This window comes from Neophocaena asiaeorientalis, unplaced genomic scaffold (assembly GCF_003031525.2).
Source record: "Neophocaena asiaeorientalis asiaeorientalis breed wild unplaced genomic scaffold, Neophocaena_asiaeorientalis_V1.1 scaffold479, whole genome shotgun sequence".
Taxonomy (NCBI): Eukaryota; Metazoa; Chordata; class Mammalia; order Artiodactyla; family Phocoenidae; genus Neophocaena; species Neophocaena asiaeorientalis.
In genome coordinates, this window is record NW_020173774.1 from 1145893 (window position 1) to 1169891 (window position 23999).

Sequence of the window (23999 nt, forward strand, 5' to 3'; positions counted from 1 at the left end):
TGGCTGACTGTTGTTTGGTTTCTTTTTGGAGAAAATCCATTTGCTTTTGAATCATGCCCATGCACTTCTAACCTCCCAATACATGCTTATTCTAATCAGATATTGGTAAGAACAAAAGGTCAACATACATAAACAACTGATATACTTCATACATACTCTAGCAACACAAGCTTGAATAAAATATTTTAATGAGTCTTCAAAGGGAAAACATTTTGTAAAATTATTTTTTTTCCTTTTTAGAAAAGAAAAGAGAAGTATGGAAAGAAATCCAGTATGAAAACTTTTAAGACCAGTTCAATGGTCACAACTGGCTGACCCAGTACGTCTTGTCATTTAAGTTGCCAAGTTATCAAACCACAACATTTTTCTAGGCCCAGATCTCCAACATGAGCATCTCAAGATTATTCTCAAATGAATCTAAGTCACATGGTTGTTATATGGAAGAAGCTGGGTTTTACCCATAAGTCACTTGAATAAAGTCAGTTCTGTATCCTCATCTCCTTGGAAACGTGGTCCCCTGCTTTGTAACTCCAATCATATTCTATTGCCTTTTCTATCCTGACAACTGACCTGGAAGACTTTCTCCCCCTGTTAAGTAAAATTCTAGATATTACTTTGGCTTTCATTAAAGCTTTTTGCTGTGAGCTGGAGAGTATGCTGTTGAAAAGAGGGGTCAGATCCCTTTGGGAGGATGCTGTGAGGGTTTTAGACAAGTTGGAGCATGTACTTATAAATGCATTTTATAGGAATCAACCTGGATTATCACTTCTCTCTACCTGCTAAGAAACCATATATTATATATGATGATCATATATTTTATATATATATATATATATATATACACACACACACACACACACATATATATATATTATACTATTCTTACTTCTTTTTTTTTTTCCCCCTAATTTCTTGGCTGTAGGTATACTTCTCATTCACTGCTGGTCAATAACATCCTACTGGGACACTGCTGGCTTGAACACTATCCCTGAACTAGTAAGACAGTGGTTGTTTCTCACAGTACACAGGCATCTCTATTTCCTGTCACATGAATGCTAGAGTCCTATTCCAAGTGTCTCTTTATTATACCACAAAAAGAGATCACCTTCACTTTCTTTCTCCATAGAGAAATACTGTTCAAATACCAGTATCCTAAGATCAGGACTGGCTCCCTAAATTAATTTCTCATTTTTCAGCTCAGGGGACATATTTTTTTTCTGTTATTTTTGTGTGTGTGTGGTACGCGGGCCTCTCACTGTCGTGGCCTCTCCCGTCGCGGAGCACAGGCTCCAGACGCGCAGGCCCAGTGGCCATGGCTCACGGGCCCAGCCGCTCCGTGGCATGTGGGATCCTCCCGGACCGGGGCACGAACCCACGTCCCCTTCATCGGCGGGCGGACTCTCAACCACTGCGCCACCAGGGAAGCCCAGGGGGACATATTTTTTACCTTGAATACCCCACCCAACTCCAAGACCTAAAACTATTAGAGTCATATAACTACACAAATGTTACTGAAGGGACCTAGAAAACAGAAGCCTGGAGTCTTGAGATAAATGATCAGTATCTCTTCAAAGATCTCACAGAATTCAGGAATCTTATGATTACATTTGACCCTGGAGTTAATTATAGAAAGCTCAGAACTTAAAGCATCTTAAAAAGAATAGAACAAAAATCTCTTGAACTACATTAAAATAGCCTTAAAGCTCTGAGAATAATCGATAAAAGTCAGGAAGTGCTCAATTAATGATGAAACCTACAAATAACTGAGCTTAATGGAGTGCAGTGTCTGAGATGCAGTGAGCACCATGGGGCATTACCTTGGAAAGTGGAAGTTTTTTACCTAATTGATTTCTCATGATTGTTGGTGTATCTGGCCCTTTAACTAATTTTATGAACTTTTCCCTTTGTGCCAGTGACAGGGAGGGCAGGGGGAGGTGGGTTAGGGTGGGGAGGGATACTGCCCAATACCCAAGTTTGTTTTACTTTCTCAGAATTTTTCATCAGAAGGTCCAAATGTGGGGGTGGTCAGCCAAGCATAAAGGCCTGACCTTCAAGGACAGCTTACACAGCATAGGTTTTGCTCAGAGATTTCTAACTGGTTAAGTCCTCAAATGCAGGTCTGTTTAAGAAGGTCAGTCGTGCTAGGAAGAGCTGTTTCTCTAAAAGTTGAATGAACACCATAGGGTTGGCTGATCACCTCTTGTCATTTAACTGATAGATTTCAATCCTGCAAAATGTGCAAAGCGATGTAAGTAGGCCCTTTACCAAATAATTCCCTTGAATTCAGTTATTAAAATTCAGCCCATTTTTAACTAACATATCTTTCTTCAAAGCACAGTATCGCCAGGGTGAGATGTGAGCTAAGTAATACAGTAATATACAGATGAAACATGAGTCTCATTTTCTGACTGGAGACATTATAGAAAAGTGAATGGACCTATTCCAACCTAGGAAGTCAGTGGAGAAATTCGGAAAAGGATTTCCTCATGCCCCCTGCTGAGCTTTATTTACTCGGTTTTTATGGTTTTTATCAGCTTTTGGCTAACATCCTGACGAGTTTTTTTTTTAGTATTTTGCCTACCAGGTACCCACACACAAATGATTTTTTTTAAAGTCCCAGTTAATGCTGTTGAAATGTACATATGGTATCATTCTTGTTTGAAGATGTTTCCCGCCAAATGGTAGCATAAACTTTTATGCACACATGGAGATTAAGGGTGAACCTGCAAGAGGCCGTGGAGGTAAATATGATAATTAAAGAAGAAGAATGTTCTTCCTCATCCCTACGTCATGAATTTAAACAGGAATCTTCCGCCCTGACCTGTCCTTCAGTCTTGACTACTAAGTGACATAAATGACTCCTCTTCAAAATGTACCTAAGATTCTAGCCTATGAACGAAGAAAGCAACTGGGCCTTTAATTCAGATGCTATGATTTTTAGGCAAATATTAGGGTTTTTTTTGGAGTCCCTTATATTTCAATGTCTGGCGGCATTATAGAATTAAGGGCTACGTGCAGCTAAAACTCCTGCAGCCCAGCCAGCCAACAGGGAGGCCTCATCTCAGATTGCAACCATTGAACACTGAACTCACAACAGAAATGACAAGACTCGACATCCTTTCAAGCCTCACAAATTAGAGTATATTTATGAGGTCAGTCTACTCGGAACACAGTTTCCCTTGAAGACTACATTTCTCTTTTTCCCAGGCTTGCCTTGCTGCTCAGCAGTGCTGAGAAGGTAGATAAACAGTAATGTGGTACCAACCGTGGACTGCTGGTTCTGTCGTCGCCGTGGTGTCTACAGACGGGAACAGAGGATTGGAGGAAGGGAAGAAACAGGAGGAACGGCATGCAAAAAAAGGGAAAATGGAAAAAAATGGAACAGATAATATATGAGCAAGCTTTCAAAGAACATCGCGTGACAAGCAATAATAAATGAAAAGCCAAAAGCATTTGAAGTGAGTTGCACTGTTTTAAGACATGCCTTCAGCTCAAAGCTGCGAGCCAGTGAGGAAAACAGTAGATTCTTTGGTTCTGGGGGTCTTGCCAGGATACATCTACTTGCTAGTCAATAGTCAGGGGAACATGCAAAGTGACGAGAAACACCAGTGCAAACTCAGTGACTGGTAGATGGCTCTGAACGCACCAAGGCTCAGGACTGTGACAGAAAAGCTCAGTCGGGAGGCTGGCTGAACAACAGATTCATACATTCAAACATTGCCTTTGTTTTAACCCAACCCACCCAGGCACTCAGGCTTTAGACTGCCAATCAGGCGTCGCTGAACCAATTGCACATTTAGGATCCTTTTATGGCTCATGCGCGGATGCCTGTAGATGAATATACGGGTTCAAGTTTTCCATCCAGTGTGTTATTTCAGCAGGGTTCGGCTGGAACGTTCAATTAACTGGGAGGCCAGGGGAATGAACACGTTAAAGGCTTTCAGATTAGTTTCTATACACACACACACACACACACACACACACACACACACACACACACACACACACACGCACTCATACTCACCACTCAGCCATCCTCCACTCTGCGCATCTTACTATGTTACAATCTAAGGGCAAGAAGTCTCGCATGGAAAACACCCAAGTCCACAAAATTTGCCAAATGCCACTTCTCATCATGTGACATTCCAAAAATTAAAGCATCCAGCCGTCCCTTTGCTCACGATCCAGAACCACATTCACTGCTGTGAGCTGCCAGGAGTCCTGCCTTCAGGGTGAATCAGGAGATGGCACGTGAGGTTTTTTCACTGCCAGATGCACTTGTTATGGAAGAAACCGTGGTTTGTCTCTTCTTCTATTTCTAATGCCGTTCAAGTTTTCTCCTTCTACCAGGCTTCAAAACCAGGCCTGCTATACTGGCTCTTCTTCACAGGAAATTCCTCAGGGGGCTCCAGAAATTTTCTTTTTCTTTTTGGCTAGAGGGGAAGTGGGATAAATATCTAACAAAATGCACGGCAACATTCCTCTCCCAGAGTCGTTTTAATACCCCTCTTCTAGCCAACTTCATTCCAATGTCAACCCATCTGGCCGCGTTTTAATTTTCAGTTCTACCTTCTCAAGGTGTCTCCCTCCACGATGCCTTTCTGGCCAGAAAGGAGTGGAGACACTCACACATGAGCTGGTCATGTCGAGCTGTAGTGGGATTCTGGGTTGACACTGCAAGTAGTTACCTGTCCTTTTTTATCATGCAGCTATTTAGCTGGTAATTATTTTCATGAGTTCTGGAGACACCAAAAGACGCTTTTGGACTTGACATAGGCAATGTTTAAATGCACCAGAATGCCAAATGTAACATTTTTTTTTGGTCCAACGAGACTGGTGCTTCTGATTTATAAATATGACACATGAATTCACACCAGTGTTCCCCTTCAATTCCCCTTTCCTCAGAACCCTAGACCATCAAAAAATCAGAGCCCTTCTAAGGAGCCAGAATTAACGAGAAGTCCGAGAGGCCACTACAGCTTAATATAACTTATAGCTGAGTTTCTGAAGAACAGATGAAGGAAAGAAAAACATAAAATAAACCACACCAGAACGCAATACTTACTTACAAGTCTGTATGCATAAAAAAGCAGTTAAAAAACAATACCGAAAATTGTTCAGATGAAACATCTCTACATCAGATGCTCATGACACGTCTGACACATCTCCTTACTTGAAACATTCAAGTCAAGTGTTAGTTTGAGGTGCTTTCAATTGTAGGGGCAAAATCAAATGCACATTTGTACAGAAACACTTATATGAAAGTTAATATATTTTATGGCTAGACACTGGCTTCTTTCCAAAATTAATTTAAAAAAAACAATAAACATTTTGGCTCGTTATTTTTGTAGCAGCACTTCTAATATGCTTTATTTTCACCAGGTAAATCATTAGTATAAAATGAAAGAAAGGGGTTGGAGTAAAATCTAAGGGTCCTCAAAAATAATGTCTTAGCATTAACCGACGACTCCCCAATTTACTGTCTGCCTACATCACAACATCACGTCAGCTTTATGACGAAATCAAACTAAGGGAAGCTGGGTGTATACTTCCCTGTGGGTACCAGAGAACAAATGAAGGGAAGTTCACAGTGCAGCCTGCCTCCCCATTCTGGGGATGGGAAATCCATCAATTGCGCCCAACAGGGAAGAGAAAGGGATGTTGAGAAGGAAAACACACAGTTCTAAAACAGTGAAAAGCAAACACATGTTCAAGTCAAACAACAGAGTTACTGCAGCTGGGAATGGCAAAACCAGGGATCAGCAGTGGAGTGGCAGCGGGCAGCAGACACACAGGCTTGGCTACAAAGTTGAGACCGAGATTGAGGGTGGATGGGGGAGTCGCTGATTCCATTTCTCTAAGAGCATCTGGTGTGGTATCTGAACACAGGCTATTTCAAGTAAAGAATGAAAAAAAAAAAATCTTTAGAAGTGACTTTGTGCTCCCCGCAGGAGAGCACTGTGACAGAATCTAATTCTCCTTCATAATTGCATTACGACGTCATGCAGAAACCACAGACACCCTGGCTCTGAAGTGAGTGCGGCTCTGTGAAGTAGGATTTATTAAGGTATCTTAATCAGGAGACTGGAGAGATGTGCTAGCCCACCCCTGTGAATCAACTTGTGGGGTCACTATATTGTTTGATAACATTCTAAGTGTACAGGCAAAATGCAAACAGTAACTTTCCAATAGAAGATAACGTAGGCTCTAATTAACTTGAAAAATGAGAGTGCCTAATTGCCCTAACAGAGGCTGTTTCCAACTTCATTCTGTGGCTGCCTTTAAAAAATAATCTTTGCGCTAGGCCTAGGAGAAAAATAGGTCACAGAAAGTTGAGCTGGACTTACGGTGGTGTAGGGTTATGAAATTAAAAAAGCCTTTTTGAGCTACTGTCTCTTTTAATTTTAAGTACAATGAGGGAGAACTTTATTGTACATTTATTTTATATGGTCAAGAAAAAGCAATCCCATGTTCCTGCAAACCCAGTAAGTGTGTATGGTCTTAATAGTCACTCTCTAGCTGTTTTATGAGTATAATTAAACAAGGTATCCAAGGGCAGGGCCTGCACTGCTATCTGAACGATGAACATTTCACTGAATATCGACTTTCAGTCTCCCAGCCATACAAACAGTTTATGGGACCCTAACCTTGAATACATTAAACGTCACCTATATTTCACCGTGGCAGTATCAGATATTTTCAAAATCAAAAGGCTCAGACAATGTGTCAGATTAGAGACACCATCCATTTAACCAAGTAGCAAAAAAACCCCCAAAACCAAAAACAACAACAATAAAAAAAAACCGCATGCGAGGCAGCTGGGCAATGTTTAGCTGAAACAGTCATGTGTAAGCTCCACTGTAGCACATTCTAATCCTTTCATATGGATTCTCTCCAACTTAGAATTGTTCATTGAGTGTGACAGACTGGGGGTTTAAAACTAATCCATAAATTAGTCCGTGGTCTCAAACACAATGGGTGCCATAAATGAAAATGAAAATCCAGGAACGAAATTAAATTCACAACCTTAAATACTTTTTCTTCTCCAACTGCGCTATGGTACTCCTGCTTTATAATGCCCAGATTCACTGCAAGGCTGCATTTGGGGGGAAGGGGGGACGGTATGAGTAGGCTGTACATTAAAAAATGCATAGGGTAATAACCCAATCTGCTCAAAAGCAGAGCTTAATTGTAAAGAATTTAAATTCTGCCATTTTGATTGTCATAAGCGTAAATGAAAGCATACTAACCAGTCCAGACATATTTTAAGACACTTTCTCTCAGTTTATTTTCTTAACTAAAGTCAATAAGGAGCCAATGGGTTTTCTTAATTGAATTCCCCTTCAGTTTGTGTTATGGAGCTGCTTTAAAGCTAGACGCTAGGGTAGGCAAGGACTTCCCCTGACGGTTTTGTTCTCACGATGGTGCTGTGCTGGCCAATATATATTAAGTATAGTTCCCTCTTTTTCTTTCTTCTTGACATATTTGAAATCTATTGAAAGCAAACATACCTGCTGGAAAATTAAACTTTGAAATTTATTTTCTACTGGTTTCCTGGTTAATTTTCTTTCCATCTATGTTCAGCTTTAATTAAACTCCCATTGCTCAGGGATGGGAGAAATGGATAGGAACGGAACTGAAGCTAAAAGGCCCGAATAGGAGACCCATAAGAAAGCTTTCTTCTGTCTTCCTGTCATCTCCCCTTTGAGTGAAGAGACTGTGTGCCACCGAACAGCAGGAAGGGGAGTAGGTTGTTGTTGTTTTTACTTTCTTTTTGGTTAATTTCAAGTTTTGTTAAAAGCTTCTTCAGAACTGTTCACAAGTGCTACTGTACCCCTGAGATCGTCTCATTTGCAAACCAGATGTTCTCAAAATAATAATAGTAATAACCACCAGTACCGTGGTTTCATTTAACAAGGAGAACAATTCCTATCCTATGTGTGTCAGTGCTGGGTGAGGCACCGGTGAGGGGAGGAAAAGAGAGGGATGCAGGAGGGTGATGGTGGAGAGAGGGCAGCAGCTCTAGAAGTAGTAGTTTATATTCATCTCCTGGAGGGCTGGTCCTTCCTGCCAAGCCCTTTATTTCCCACCACTGCGACAGCTCCAACTTTCTCATCCTAAGAAACCTGTATTTATGAGATTATTTTTTTGCACTGTTGTGCATGAATCTTCAGTATGAAAACATGTCAATTCCCTCTCTCTTGGATTATTTTTCAACAAGGAACATAAGAGCATGGAAATGATGATAGAAGCATGAGGAAAAAAAAAAAAATCTCACTGACTTCCCATCTCTCATTCCTTTTTGAAAGAAATGCAGAATCAGGTGACCTTCATCACTAATTTCTTCCATTCCCTCATAAGTCAATATGGGTCAAAAACTGGTTGGCTATGATGCTATTTGTAATAAGTTTATCATCATCAAAAAAATTTAAATGTACACACTTAAGACAGTGTGGAAAAACATGGTCCACGCACCTTTGGGGCAAAAACTTGGAAAGGGAGCTCATTACAAAACAGGTGGCTCATGAGTGTCTACTAGTGCCCTAATAATATTCTTGTCACCAGGCATACTGGTATGTATATCACTAACATTCGATAAGTATTCAATAAATGATGAATGAAAAATAGCCTTGATGGAGTAGATGCCAACTCTAGAAAAAAGCCAATTTAGTAAACATTCTAGGATGAGAGATGTGTATTTCCTAGCAACGATGGCTTAATATATATCCCAAATATAAATACACACAACAGACACAAACACTGACGATGGATGCTTAAAGTCAAGTCAGGCCTTCAGGCTTAATTTCCAAAATGCCATTCTTTCTTATCCACATTCTATCCATTCTTTGATGGCACAGACCAAATTCTACGTCTCCTGTGACAGTCTCTTCAATCTTCTGAATCAGCCCTAAGTACACAGTACCTCCGGCTTAAGGAGTTCCAATGGGTATAACCTATTTCCTCAGCTATATTTTAAGGGGTTCCAAGAATTTTCTGTCTCCGTGGGCACTAGCACAGTGCTGTACATATTATGGGTCCTTGATACGCATTGAATGAATGCCTAAAAGCATTACCCCTTATGTCATGCAGATATCAATAGCACAGAGTAGGAATCATGACGCTAAGACCCTGGAGAACAGACAGTTCTATGTGGAGCAAAGCTCTCTATTGTAATATAGCTGGTCATGCTACAGAGTCAGTCTTAAGACAGGTGTACTCCTTTCCTTTGTATTTAGGAAACTGAAAACATGTGCTTGGTTGTTGAGTTTCCCCAATTTGGCATCCGCCGGAAGGATAAGGGCTGTTCTCACCTTCTTTATTTATGTGACCTGACCCACGTTACACACACAAAAAAGCTTAGGATAGGAGGCTACGAATGCCAAAATAATAATGTGAGCCTCGGGGTGGGACTCACTTTCTCCAAGGTATACTGGGTACTGAGTGATTAGATACCAATAAGAAAAACCTTACTGTTTTCTTTTCCAAGAAACACAAAATATTTAATTGGATATGGACTTTCAAAAAGAGAAAAACTCATTTATAAATGACCTACTTCATTCTTATGAAAGGATTCTTAAATGTGTTTCAGAATTCGGCCCTGTAGCTATTCATTTCTTATTCTAAGGTGATTTTAATTTTTTAATTTATGACAGTCACATGTATAAATGTGACCTACGGGTTGAGCTCCTACTGGCCTGAATTTTATATTTAAGCTGCTAAGGGTGTTTAAAACTGAGTGCTGAGTGTTTTCTATGGTACTTCTCATCAAGCATGTAACTCAGGGAAAAACCAGGCAGAAATAAAACAATATCCACATTAACCAGGTAGGGAAACACAGAATATTTTCCTAAGATGATTGATCCAACTGGCAGACAGGGGCAAAAGCTAACACCAAACACAAAAACAGGTATTTTTATGTACATCTAATATACAAAGTCAACTAATTTCAAAGAAAGTTCAAAACAAAACAAACAACACCCTCCCCCCTCCCCACCCTCCCATAGCAGTAGACTTTCCTTTGATTCTGGGTTTTGAAAGGAATTTGCATGGAGGCCTCTTACCCCAGGTAATGGTTGGCTGTCTCTGTATTTTCACAGAGGATGCCAGGGATGGATTTAAAGTGCAATTTAAATTAGGCATTTTGCTCTCCTATAATATAGCATATACCTTCATGAGTGAAACCACACGGACAACTTGATATTAAAAAAAAAAAAAGGGAGTGGGGGTCTGCCAGTAGCAATAGTCAAAACAGAAATATATGGTCAGAAGATTAACGTACATGAAAGAGAACAGAGACACCAAAGAATCTTATGGGAAATCACAGGAGGCTCTGCGCGGCTCCCATCCCAATTTTATCCCTCAGATGGTTTCTTATTTGGAAAGCGATTCTAATGACATCAGTGGCTGAATAGTTATAAAACCATAACAATGTTGATATGGCAAATTGACATCAAATACTCCTTTCAGTACTCTAGAGTCTGCAAAAATCTTCTGCAGGTGAATCTACCTTTAGATGTGGCCTTCACAGGTAAGTCAGGAGAGCTTCCCCACGCAGGACAGATGGGAGGCAGAGGCGCCCTGCTCTTCCCACCCACCTGTGATTCTGGGTAGGCAGCATCGGGTCAGATTGGGCTTACAATTCCTCTTTTTCAAGGGCCTCCAGGATGAAGATTTAACATATTTTGAGGGAGTCAGGCGACTGGGAACTCACGAAGGCCTGCCTCCCTAACAGGGAGAACAATTCAATTATTCTGGTTATGAAAGATAAAAGATAACACTGGAACACTTCCTTTCAGAGACATCAGAAATCAACTATGACCTTTCGAGTTTAAAAACATTTTTCGATTGCATTTAAAAACAATTTGTACGTTTTTCTTGTAATGGAACGCTGACCTATGCAATGGGTTTCAGTCACTGCATTTGCCTGGGAGAAAAGAAGTAGATGCCCGTGGGCTTCCTCTTCCTCGTAGTTTTTTTTTAAGCTGAGGCTTTATGTTAGTATCACTAGATTTAGCTGTTGAAGCTTTTAAGGCTAATGGTGGCTGTAATGTACCAAACAGTACAAGAGAGGAGAAGAGTGGAGATTAATTTAGCTCTCCATTTGTCAGGATTCAGTCTGGAAGATTTCTTAGGAACCAATCTAAATCTAGGGGATAGTCTGGACCTTTAAAATGGGACACGGAATTATTCAGCTCCATAACCTTTAGTCTGTTTGAAGAAAGGACCAAATGTTAAATTCCACAAGTACACTTTCTGGGCAAGATAAATATATATAAGACTGCTTGTTAAGACACAGCAAGCCTGTAAGATCACATCCATTAAGGCAGTGGATTCTACAATGTTGTTTTAGTGGCAATTTTAGTGTAACGACTCTTGGGTGTGCCAGTGAGAATCAGGGCATTCATCACCACAAATGCATTTTGTGTGTAGAGCAGGTTCAGCTGCTAACATCAAGAGGCCAAAGTGTACCTATGAGATCATCTTATATTACCTCGAGCAAAGAGGCCAGGAGGAGAGGAAGAGGAGAAGACAAGTCCCTATAAAGGTACCTGTGATGTGGACAGAAATATAGCATTGTTTGTTTTTAAAATTTCCTCTTAAATGGAGTCTCTGTGGTTGTAACTGTGATAACAGTGAGTTGTAGCTGTTTGAAGATGTGAGATTAGCTTTAGTCTGGAGTGAAGGTTTAGGAGCTGTGAACTGAAGCACCTCTGCTGAGTCTCTGAGATTGATGGTGAGGGGGGAGGAGTTCAGGGAGTGTTAAGAAAGGTCTTTTTTAAAAAAGCCTAAGCTAGTGAGAGGCCAGCCACAAATGAAAAGTGCTGTTCCATATTAAATCCAAAAATGGGCAGAAGACCTAAATAGGCATTTCTCCAAAGAAGATATACAGATTGCCAACAAACACATGAAAGGATGCTCAACATCACTAATCATTAGAGAAATGCAAACCAAAACCATTATGAGGTATCATCTCACAACAGTCAGAATGGCCATCATCAAAAAATCTACAAACAATAAATGCCGGAGAGGACCTTAAAATGTAAACCTGACTAGCTACCTAGACGGAACCTTCTACAAGGAGAGGTAATCAAGGCTGGCTCACACCAGCCTTCTTCTTTGCAGAAGACAACTTCTGCAAAGACAAAACAGACCACAGAAAGGTTTTCTTAATGGGTTCACACATGCAGAGCAGTGGCGAAAGGGGTGGTGTAAATTACACTGACATCCAAAGGGCCGTTCATAGGAAACTATGAAAACCTGGTAACAGCAGCTCAAGCTTAATTGGTTTACCACCCAGATAAGAGGTAAGAAATCATGAAAGGTAAACACCTGGTCCGCAGCAAGGAAAGTTGTTAGCATGGTTGCTCTGGAAATCAGTCAGGGAGGAGCATCTTTGTTGCGCTTATTAAGGATGCAGAAAGTGGGAGGAATCTCTCTGCACTGCTAACAAACTGAGTTTACTTAAGAAGCAGAAGAAACTAACAAAAAGCTAAAAGGGAAATACACAGAGACAAGAATTTAGGAAGCAGCCTGGATGGAGCCGAGTTTAGGGTGAGACACAAAAACCAACTGATGGATTTTCAGAAGCTTTTCAATTAAGTGCAGGCACTGATGTTTTCGCAAACATCATTCAGAACCATGCTCTCTAGTGGCTTATTTAAAGGTTCTTTGTTCCACTCTAATGGTTAGAAAGGTGAAGAAAACTGAAATTAGACAATCTATTGTTATATTTCATAAACCGATGAGGCCTCCTCTTTCACTGAACACTTAGAATTTTCATCATGTCTATCACACCAACTCCTGTGGAAACTGAAAATGTCTCCGGAAAGTCAATGTAAAGGATGGCCTTACCTAAGGAAATCTTGCACGTCTAGTCGACGTGGTGCGGCCATAACCTTTCCCACCCTGGTCAGCAGAGAAAACAACAAGTCTCCCGGACAAGCGACATCAAGCACTGAGAGCCGCTGGGGACCAACCAGGAAGGGGCTGGAGGACATAACCTCCTCCCTCAGTGACGGTCAGAGAAAGGAGACTGCGAAGCTCACTTTGAATAGGAGTTTCAGACAGTCCAAAGAGCTAAACCACAGAGTGACAACCGCAGTGGCTCCTCCAGTGTTTAACGGAGGGCAGGAAGGGGTACTCGAGTGCCCAGAGTGGAACAGACGGTGACTCCCCAGGTGACACACGGTCAGTGGGTACTCTCTGGGGCAGGAAGGATGATGCATTTAGGAACATGGCCCACGTGGACATGTTAAAGGGTGTGTATTTTCCTTCACGTGGATTAAGATGAAATTAAGGCAAGAAGAAGATCCAAAGCCGGGATACTTACCATTTCGTCAACCGTGGCTCAGCACAAGCTATCCGCGTGTTGTCTAAGAGCCAGGCTGCCATTTCCCCCCTAGCATTTTTCTTTGCATGGTGATGCTTAAAAAAGAATTCTGCAAAATATCTGATCTACTGTTAAATGCTTGGATGTTAAAGTCTTTTCTGAGGTCCTTAAGAGTCGACTTGAGAACACAGTATCTAATGTCTTTCAAGTTCCCAAATAAAGGAATAATTCCATTTCAAGGAGTTAAAGGGGCCTTTTAGGCTTCTTGTTATACATACCAGAAAGACAGTGTACATTCAGGACATCTGCAATGGCAATGAAGGTACCATACCTGCGATGATGGTAAGGATGGTGGTGGTGGTGGTGGTGGTGGTGGTGGTTGTTGTGAGAGGAGGGATAGTTGTGGGGGGATCTGGATAAAGAAAAAAAGGAGAATCAAACCCACAATGCTGAGCACAGCGGTGATCAGTAACGACACAACAAAGGCGTGAAGACGCTGACATGTTGTTTGATGACTTCTCCCTTTAAAAACCAAAGACTCCCCCCGCCGCCCCAGCCCTGCAAAAATTTATGTCTTATAATCATAACCCAAGGCCTTATTCGGAAGAGCTAAGAAAAGAAGAAAAGAGATTTGGGGGCTTCCCTGGTGGCGCAGTGGTTAAGAATCCGCCTGCCAATGCAGGGGACACGGGTTCGAGCCCCGGTCCGGAAAGATCCCACATGCCGTGGAGCAACTAAGCCCATGCGCCCCAACTACTGAGCCTGCGCTCTAGAGCCCACAAGCCACAACTACTGGGCCCACGCGCTGCAACTACTGAGCCCGCACACCTACAGCCCGTGCTCTGCAACGAGAAGCCACCGCGATGAGAAGCCCGCGCACCACGACGAAGAGTAGTCCCCGCTCGCCGCAGCTAGAGAAAAGCCCACGCATAGCAATGAAGACCCAATGTAGCCATAAATAAATAAATAAATAAAATAAATTTTAAAAATTTAAAAAAAAAAAGAAAAGAGATTTGTATCAATGAAGTGAACTAGGGATGAGGAGATGAGAAGTAGAGAAGGGAGGAAAAATCAAAACATATGACACGCCCCCCCACCCCCATCCGATTTCAAAGGGTGAGGTTAGACCAACTCAGCCCCTGAGAGGGTCCGACGGTTGTCATTTCGTTTTATGCTTTCACCGGTGGGAGAAAGGAGGAGATGGCGCTGATCTATCTAAAGGGCTCCTATCGGACAAGGGAAAGTGTGCGCCTGCCTCTTGGTCTCTGACTGTTAACGTCATTATTCTCTATCAATACATCCCAGCAGGAAGTAAAACTACTTCTATACTTGTAATAAATACACAGAAGAGAGAATGTCACCACTAAATATCAAGTTCCAGGCATGTGAGATTTTACTGAGATTTTATTTTCTAAAAGTCAATAAATTTTACAACTTATAAATATTAATCAGTTCGGTGCCTTTGCTCAAGCCTGACCTACGTGGGCGACAATGATAAAACTGAAGAATGTTTCCAGGTTGTAAACAAGAGAATTAAATATAAAAAAGGCTTAACCCTCCAAGACAGGAATCCGATAGGGAATCCTCTGTCAGGTGTCTGATATACTGTATATTCTTCTATCATCTCCAAAATTATTTGGGGGAAAAGAGAAGGCAAATATGAAAAAGGAAAAAAAAATCTCAGCCCAACTGATCAAACTGAATGTGTTAAATTGTCAGCAAGACTTTGACCTAAGCAATCATTCTGCTAAAATAGAGCGTAAGACGATTTGAAGGCTTTTGATTTTAAATTTTATCTAACACCCGTCAACTTTTTCTCCCTGACACATCTGGTGTCCTTTTATCTCCAAGTGAGCTCTCAGACTGTCTAATTAATACATCCAAACTTTAATTATATACCGTGTCTTTATTGGGTTTGGCGGAACTTCCTGGAAGTTTATGAAAACATTATCTTGGCGTTTGGTTATGAGGTCTGCTTAAAAGATTCCTACCGTTGATCAATAATCAGTTTTAATTTTCCTCACAAACTTCTCTCACACGTACACAAATGTACGAATTTGACAGGGAAGAATCAAGAGCAAACCTGTCTGTTTTAGGGGAGACTCTGTTCATTGAAGTTGGGGATGCCAGCAGTTTAAACAACTACTGAAAGCAGCCTCACACATGAGTGCAAAAAAAGAATCCATTTAAAAAAAAAAATCTCATTCTCTTCCAAGAAGTATAAATGATTCATAATTTCAAACTACCTTGTTAGAAGAAGAACGGACAGTACACGTTCAGTCTTGCTTTTTGGAGTACTTTCTTATGGAGGCCACAGGTGGGGAAGCATCTTGTGACCTGGGAGACCACTGGATGCACCTACATCCTGCGGCAGGTGCAGGTACAGGTGCAGGTAGGGACACAGGTGACCGAGGGGCACCGGTCCCTGAAGACAACCTGCTCTCTCCACGCCCCAATTCAGCTGTACCCAGAGATGTGCCTTCTCTGTTCTGATTCAATGACAATATTTATCACTGAAAAGGAACATCTGTAGCTGGTATGCTACAATGCTATTTCTGTCTCTATTTCAAAAAGTATTGGCACAAAATGTGCGATGTCCACAATACAATCAAAGTGCACCTGAAGGTGATTTGAAATTACCATTACCAACAGGAGTGGAACAGAGACTGACTAACGAGGGCAGAGACTTCAGAAAAAAGGTCACTAGTTCCTTTCATTTTGTGAAAATCACACACTTCCAATTATTTTCATCACTACTGGGGTAACTTGTCCTTCACATGTGGCTCAAGTGACCTAAATGAATTAGATTCCGTTACCAGGTGTAATGCCTAGATCATTTCTAGCGATAAGAGCAACGTGAGGTCACTATTTAAGAAAATACAGAGTTGGAGTTAATAAGCTATGTTTGACACATAGACACTAAAAGAACAAGACCAACTGGGGCTCAGGCGCTAACCAGATAGATTCGCCAAGTATAGAAGTTACCTCTAGAGAATTAAACATTTTAAAAGCATGTTAACTCTGAGTTCATAAAGAACTTTGAAAGCTACTGTAGTAGGACAATAAATTGGCTTTGAAAAGAAAACCTACTCACCATCTTCTCAAACTGCTAGAATATTTTATTACTAGACAAGCAACACCTCAGGTGAGTGTTCTAGCCTGTCATCCCAAGCATTACTGCTAGTACAGGTTATGGGAGGGAGGTAGCATATTGTGGATCTAGCAGGCGAAGTGCACCATCTTGGGTTGGGGAGATAGGTGGAGGTAGATGTGCTTGCCTACATGGGCAGGTCTCTGTTTCCTGGCTTTCAAATAATGCATTCTGGCCCAGCGAGTTCATTCCCAAACGACAATCTTGCATTGGAGGGAACTGTTCTACCGGGAAGCAGAGAGAGTAAGAGAAACTACAAAGAAAGACACACATTTCACTGTAGACTTTAGAGTCAAAGTTATCGTGGCTCTGAAACATATTTAGTAACCATGTGAACTTGGGCAACTTATGTGACCTTTCTAAGCTTCCTTTTATCATCTGTAAAATGGGATGATGATGGCGCTTACCTCGTCATGTTATCGTGGAGATCAGAGGTGATCGTGCATGTAAAACTATCACCCTAGCGCATGGAACGAAGTGAGCAAGCCCTCAATAAATGCTAGCCAGAGCTAGGATCCAAAATTATTCAAATCTATCTATCAAATCCACAAAACGCTTCTCATCTTGAGATGTCGGAACAGTGGGTACAATAAGTCAAAATTGTTTTTCCAGATAACTGAGTCTTCTGAATCAAGGAAGCACATAATAGACTGGTGGAAATTTGTCTCTGCTTTTCATAATCTGCCGTTTTAAAGAAGAGCTGAATGAAAGTCGTCTGTAAACCTGGATTAACAGCAAGGCTGGGGCCTCGCATGAGGCTCAGACCCTGATGTTGAGCATGGGAGGGATGTAGAAGCAAAAGGGGGATGGCTGGAAACGGGGCACTCGGCACCTCCTTGCACCTACACGGAGAGCCATTCCCTTCACTCTGATCTCCTTAACTACCAGGGAGAATTAATGCTATTATGTGTAGACCGCAGACAACATGGGTAGTGTGCAAAGAAATCACACCTCAGAAGTCTGTACATAAAGTGATTAGATGTGAGCCTTTAACTTTGCACTATGCTGAGGAAAACAAAACTCAGGTACAGGCTAAGGATTATATTTTAATATCCATGTAGATATGAGGTAAAGCATGCTTCTATTTCATCAAAGAGACTGCTACTCCTATTTTCTTCATGAGGAAAGTGGCCAGGTTCTAAGACGTTATGGTGTAAATATCCCATATGTAGATTTACATGTGTATATGTGTATATTCACATACACTTACACTTGGATTATTTACATGGCTCACATGAAGAGAGAAATGCACACACATGTTCATATATTTACAAGATACTGAAATCGTCATGCCTATGGTTACTCATTCCGTGTCATGTCAGCTCATGACTATTTTTCCTGGTGTAAAAGTAACCGAGAGAGTCAACTGGACAGAAGAGACTCAATTCGTCATCATAAGACTAGACAGGCAGTGCACTCCTCAACGAAACAGAGAATATTCAGCAGACACAAAATTGACCATGAGCTATAAAATGGGAAATGAGTTTAAAACGGCTGGTACAAGTAGGTGCACGGTAAGTATTTGTTGACTAGAAAGTGAAATTCATGATCATATGCTTTAATAATCCTGCAAAAAGAGATTAAGAAAACAGACCAAGTTTTTAAAAAAGCACTTCTGTCTAAAGCAGTAGCTATAGGTGGTTAACAGAGCTACCAAGGACCTTCTATTTTTTTTCCAATATTTGCGGGCTTGCGACATATGGAATGTAATAGCTTCATGCTGAAAGGAGGACAGTTGCGCTCATCAAAGCAGGAGAAAGGCTAGCCCAGGTATCATCGGAAAATACCACTGGGAATAGACTTTCTGAGCTGAAAAGCCATTAATTGGTAAGGTTGGATTTCGCAGTCATTATTTCTAACATAATCTCCATAGCGTGCGCCTGAGGACAGAGCTTTCCTACTCAGCATGACCAGAGCCTGTGATCTAGAGGGAAGCCCCCAGGATTAGAAGGGGAGAAGAAAAGTTGCTGTCCTCCTAGTGGTAGCACTGGGGTCCACCTTGGGCCAGGCTTCTTTAATTCTTGAAGGAAACAAACTGTTTTTTTTGGTTTTCAACTTGACCAAAAGCTCTAGGAGTGAATCACAAGCAGCAGCTACATAATACATGAGTCAAATGGAAGAGGGCTTCGTCTTCTCACGTACCGTATACATACAGCATATAATCCGAATGAGCTTTCCCCACTATGTTGGAAGCCTCACAGCGGTATGTACCATTATCTGTTTTGTTTAGGTTATTGATGAACAGGTTGGGCCCCGACAGTACGGCGTGTTGAGGCATTTCATCATCGACTCTCACCCAAGTTACCATCACAGGCCTGCAGAGGGAATGGGAGAGAGACAGGGTGCATTATGATTTCCCACCAAGATGTCTGCATCAAACCTCTCACCCACACAGTAAATGAATCCCATGCAGGATGACACAATTAAAGAGGACTTATTTTAAGTTCAGAGAATTACAGCTGTGAAGGCTTCACAAATCTGTTTGGAATATCATTTTTTAAAAAATATTATCAGGTGTTGAAAAACTTTCAACAGACCAGAAGCAGGAGTCTCATTATTTCCAATTCATCTTCAACAAATCTGCAAATAAACTAATGTGCCCTATTTTTATGCCCTGCTGTGTGCTTTCACACCAATTCAGACAGGACAGAGCTCACCCATTGTTAATCATCTCATTAATTAGGGGGGAAAAAAAATCAAATCCTGGGCTAGTGGTACATGCATTAATCTCATGGTTACTAACACGCCGAGATAGTGGCATAGAAAGTTGTGATATTTAAGTGGATTTCGAGTTTCACAGAAAGGAGTGGACTTTTACAGCTGAATAGTGCTTTCTTTGGCCTCTGCTGTTTGAAAAAAAATTACCTCTTCTCATTCTGGAAAGATGTAATCACTTCCTGTCCCCTTACCCCCTACCCGTAACACACCCTCCGCCAACCCAAGACCCCACTGCACCTTCCGAGGCCCCAAGCCACCTTATCTATGTGTTCCTTGGCAAAATGCCTGTCTTCCCTGGCTCTCCAAGGCCCTCACACTGCTCCCCTTCCCCTGTGTGTGCACCTGCAGGCCCCCAGCTTGAGGGACAGGCTCCCGGATCAATGGCTGTGGAGTGACAGCAACTCCACGTGAACTCCTGGGGTCCTACGGCACTTGCTCATCAGAGGGGAGTTTATTTTCGTGATTTAAAGACCACATTTGTATCCATCAGGAAAAAGCAAATTTCACAAGATGCTCCAGGGCCCAAATTGCACACACACCGAGTCTTTTTCAAACTCAGTGAATTTATAATCCTTCAAGGCAGCCCCTATGAAATCGAGGCCACATCTAGGGCTGGGCCTGAAAGCTGCCATTTCCCAGGCAGGGCCACAGAGATTCGAGCACAGAAGCAGCTTCCTTTCATTTTCTGCACTACCGCTAGGAGCAGCATCAGAACCAAAGACCCGCGCTTCATATGAATGGGCGCTCGAGACAGCCCTGTCAAGTAGCATTCCGGTTTTCCAATGGGATGTGAAGTCGCAGTTCTTCTTTAATGACACATGGGTTTGTTATCACAACCCAGTAAATTATTTTAAAATGAGCCCTGCATCCGTCCTCCTCGCAGGCAATGGCGAACGGCTCTGCCTGGCAATCAGACCTACTGTCCCGCTGCTTGAAACCATCAGTGGGGGTAAATGCTGAGAACATTCACAGCATTTAACGGCAAGTTAAATTACCATTTTTACTGTATGCAATTTCTTGAGAAAATAAATAGGTGATATGCTAGAAGGGTTAGCAGTCAAGTAACCCGTGCTCTTCTCAGACAACCGTGGACCCGGGCCGACTTGAGAGGAACAAGCAAATACCCTCTCTGGCATCAGTGTCCCGAAGGAGACATACAATTTACTGTCCCCGTGGCACATGCAACTGAACACAGTACCTTCTTCAGGGGAAAAAAATATAGAAACAAAATAGAGGTTAGCAAGCCATAGACTGTAAATGTAGTTAATGTGGCTGGTACTGTAAGTGGCAAGAGGCCTGAGAGAATTTTATTTTTTGCCACTGGATCGTTTTGGAAGGAAGGCAATTTGCTACCTGGGGCCTAATTCAAACAGTTTACACAAAGAAAGAGCTGAATCTTTTGCAGTGTTCAAAGCAGAAGACTGCTCTGGTAAAGCTGGAAGTACTTAAAACCAAATAACTTCGAAACACCCAAGGAAAAGTGAAGCAGAAGCAAGACCATCTCCTCCTTCCTAAAGACCATCTTTACAACTCCAAACGGTGAGTAGAGAGAGAAGCAAATCCTCGCCCCTGGAGAAGGACACACAAAATAGGGAGGGCTGACGTGGGAAGACAAAGACAGCCCACTGCAGCCAGGCTCCCCTCCGGCTCTCTGTTCTCTCAGAGATCAGCGCTTAGCTGTCATGGGGAGAATTCTTTCCGAAGACTTGGGGGAAGCTTTGCGCAAATGCTCTGAGGTCCTTGTATGAATATGCTAGTTTGCAAAACTCTGAGAGGGGGATAAAAATCATAGCGAGGGGACAGCAGAGGGAGCTCAATGCTGGTTTTTGTTGGGGGCCAATAAAATCTGACTGCTCCCCATCACTACGTTGACCTGTTGTTCCACGTGAAATGGATTGCTTTTTCCCTCGGAAACAGTTAAAAACAATTTTCACTCTATTAGAAAGATGAAAGGATTCTTCCTTCTCCCCAAACAAAACGGAAGAATAGCTAAAGTGGTACCACCACATGGCTTTTGCTTTATTAGTGATAATACATGTAGTTTCTCGAATTCACTTTCATTAATTTAGCAGGGGCAAGTGAAGTAACTTTTTTTACACTTTTCGATAAAATAAGAGTGTGAGTTTTTTCCCTTATGCAGTATGTATACATATTCCTTGAGAAAAATTCCCAAGCCATTCCTCACTAACAAAACTATTTCTAGTAGTCACTTTTCCTTGAGGGAAGAAGCAAAATGAAAAGTAAGGCAAATTCATTTGCCTACAGCTGGCCCTACACACAGCAGCTTAATTTAAGTCTGAAAACCATCTTTCCAACGGCTTAGTTAGACATTAACACAGAAGGTAGCAGACATATCATTAGATTGTGGGCACACCACAAATTTATTAGGATTATTTTATGTGGGCGAGAGAAAATAGTTCTGACAGTCATGTTGATGATAATAAAAGAGAATTCGCTGAGATTTCAATCTTAGCTGGCGTTTCATTTTTCTCCCAATCTTCACCCTTAGGAACCACAGATATTTATTCCCCTTTTCACTGAATATTCTTTTAGTTCCTGAAAAATCTTCCATCCTTTACAGCAGGAGACAGGTGACAGGCCAATGAGTTGTGAACGCACATCTGTGTGTTGTGACATTTACTGCTCCTGACCCTCTGCCAACCTTGGCCTTCAGAACTTACTGGGGCTTCCCGATGGCTTCACATGTTAACTCAAGCGCGTCCCCTTCCCGGGTTAGGCCTTGTAGAGGATAAGTCATCTGAATATGCACTTGAGGCTTATCTGTGTGACAACAACACAAAGTATAATGTTTAGCAAATGATATCATCAGGCAGAACCAGACTTGCACGCTGTCACAAACCCCATACTGCCAGCACTCACGTGCTTCTCATCCTCATGCCTTCAGTAAAATCCTTCTAATTGGTAAGTAATCCTGGCATTTGCTCAAATTAAACTGACTAATAACTCTAAGAAGTGAACCACAAATAGATAAGAGATTCATAAGCCAACCACGCCACATCAAACATTTCCTGTGAAATACATTTTGTTACATTTAAGTTTATCTCCAGACTCACTCAAGCTAAAGGAAACTCATTTGCCTTCATGCTGAGGTGAAGCCACAGATATCTGCGGTGCTCAGAACTGATACATTCTATCATAGATCATATATTACTATCTGTGCTCAGAACTGATACAGTTTATCATAGATCATATATTACTATGTGACAATATGTTGTGACACTGCATATTAATAAGTTTGCCACTTCTGTGCTCTTGTTTTCAAATGGGAAAGGCAAAGCTTCTGAATTCCACTCAAATGTCTAAGAATAAAGAACTGGGAGGTTTTGGTGGCCCCTAATGAAACTCTATGATGGCTCAACGTAAACATATCAGAAGGAAGGAAACTGACGGTTACCGAGTCTACTATGGTAGGAACCGTCCTTGGTGGTGGAAAAAGCCCAGTTTTAGGGACGAGAACATTGGTACCTAGAGAATGATGTAGGTTGTCCAAGGTCATAGAGGTAGCATAATGAGAGGCAGCCCCATGAAATGTATGTTTGGAGGGATTATTGATTCAAACCCACATTTCCCAATGGCAATCCATAATTAAAGCCAAGTATACCGAGTATAGCTTCCTAATGCAGTCAGGTATTTAGGTATTCCTAAGTGATGTATTCCTAGGCGTAAGTGAATACTTCAGTGATGTGGGTATTCTTATTTCCACTAGCTATTTAAAAACTGCGTTTGTGAGTTTGTGGGGCTGTGGGTATGAGAGAGGAACGCTAGGAGGTACAGGGAATGGGGAGGGAAGGGGGAGGGGTTGGAATTAACTTAGATACACACACAAATACATTTACAAATAAAACCTGAATGGAATTGGGAGGGTTTTTATTCCCCCTTTGCCGAACTAATAAGCTATTAAGCCCTAAATCATTTTTCTCATTTAATTTCATGACTTTGTAAATGTATATTTTTGGAAATGTACCCAAGAGGTAATAAATGTGAGAGGGCAAGACATCAGTTGGCTGAAAGGTCAAAACAATTGCCATAACTTTACTTTCTCGGACAATCACACCACCCAAACAACAGCCCCTTGGCCTTTTACAAGCAGTGGTTCGCTCATCATCATTCACCCTATGGTATCAGGGAGCAAAGAGAAATATGGCGGGGCTCAACCACCTCTACCTGTACACAGCCAAACAAGCTGCACGAGGTCCTCTCTAGGGATGGCTGTTTTCTGGATGTATTTTTACAGTCGTGTTATTAGCACTGGATCTTTCTGTCTCTGAAAACCACGTGGCATTCAGAACCTTTTAAGAGAGGCTTCTTGTACATCGGTGGGCACTGTACACTGAACTGGTAACTTCCTGAGGCGCTAAGTCACTTGCCAGCGAACGTAAGTTAACTGGGACTGAAAGCTCCAGCTGACCCCTGAAAGTAACACGATTCTATTCTTAGACTTGTTGGCAAAGGCAATGTTTAAGAGGAAAATGGCCTAGAGGTCTCCAGATACTGATAGCTGGGTGGGGAAGCTAATCATTAAAGAAAGGCAAAAATACTCAAAAAGGATAAACACGATGACCTTAAATGAGCACTGGCTGCTGGGCAAGTGTCCTGGGCACCCACCTTTGAGAGCTACAGACCATACTGTAGGCTAAATACAACCATTGGGTGACATATGTGGGTCTATTATTTTTGGTGGTATAATACACTTGCACACAGAGCTAGTTGGTAAAGTTTATTAAAAAAAACAACCCACAAGATATCAAAAAAAAAAAAATGGTAGAAGGTTATGCCACT

The 23999-nt window shown here is 41.7% G+C and overlaps 1 protein-coding gene across 3 annotated transcripts in view; it reads right to left on the reverse strand.

Moving 5' to 3' along the window:
- Positions 1-23999, reverse strand: part of CADM1 (cell adhesion molecule 1) — a 326949-nt gene that overhangs the window by 21198 nt on the left and 281752 nt on the right. For 2 of the 3 annotated variants that reach the window (XM_024751829.1, XM_024751828.1), the window contains exons 6-9: positions 21881-21980; positions 18624-18796; positions 13662-13742; positions 3266-3298 (exon numbers count right to left, since the gene is read on the reverse strand). In XM_024751829.1, the coding sequence (XP_024607597.1) occupies positions 3266-3298; positions 13662-13742; positions 18624-18796; positions 21881-21980 (387 nt within the window). The remainder of the gene's footprint in view (positions 1-3265; positions 3299-13661; positions 13743-18623; positions 18797-21880; positions 21981-23999) is intronic. The other variant, XM_024751830.1, reaches the window with a different exon arrangement.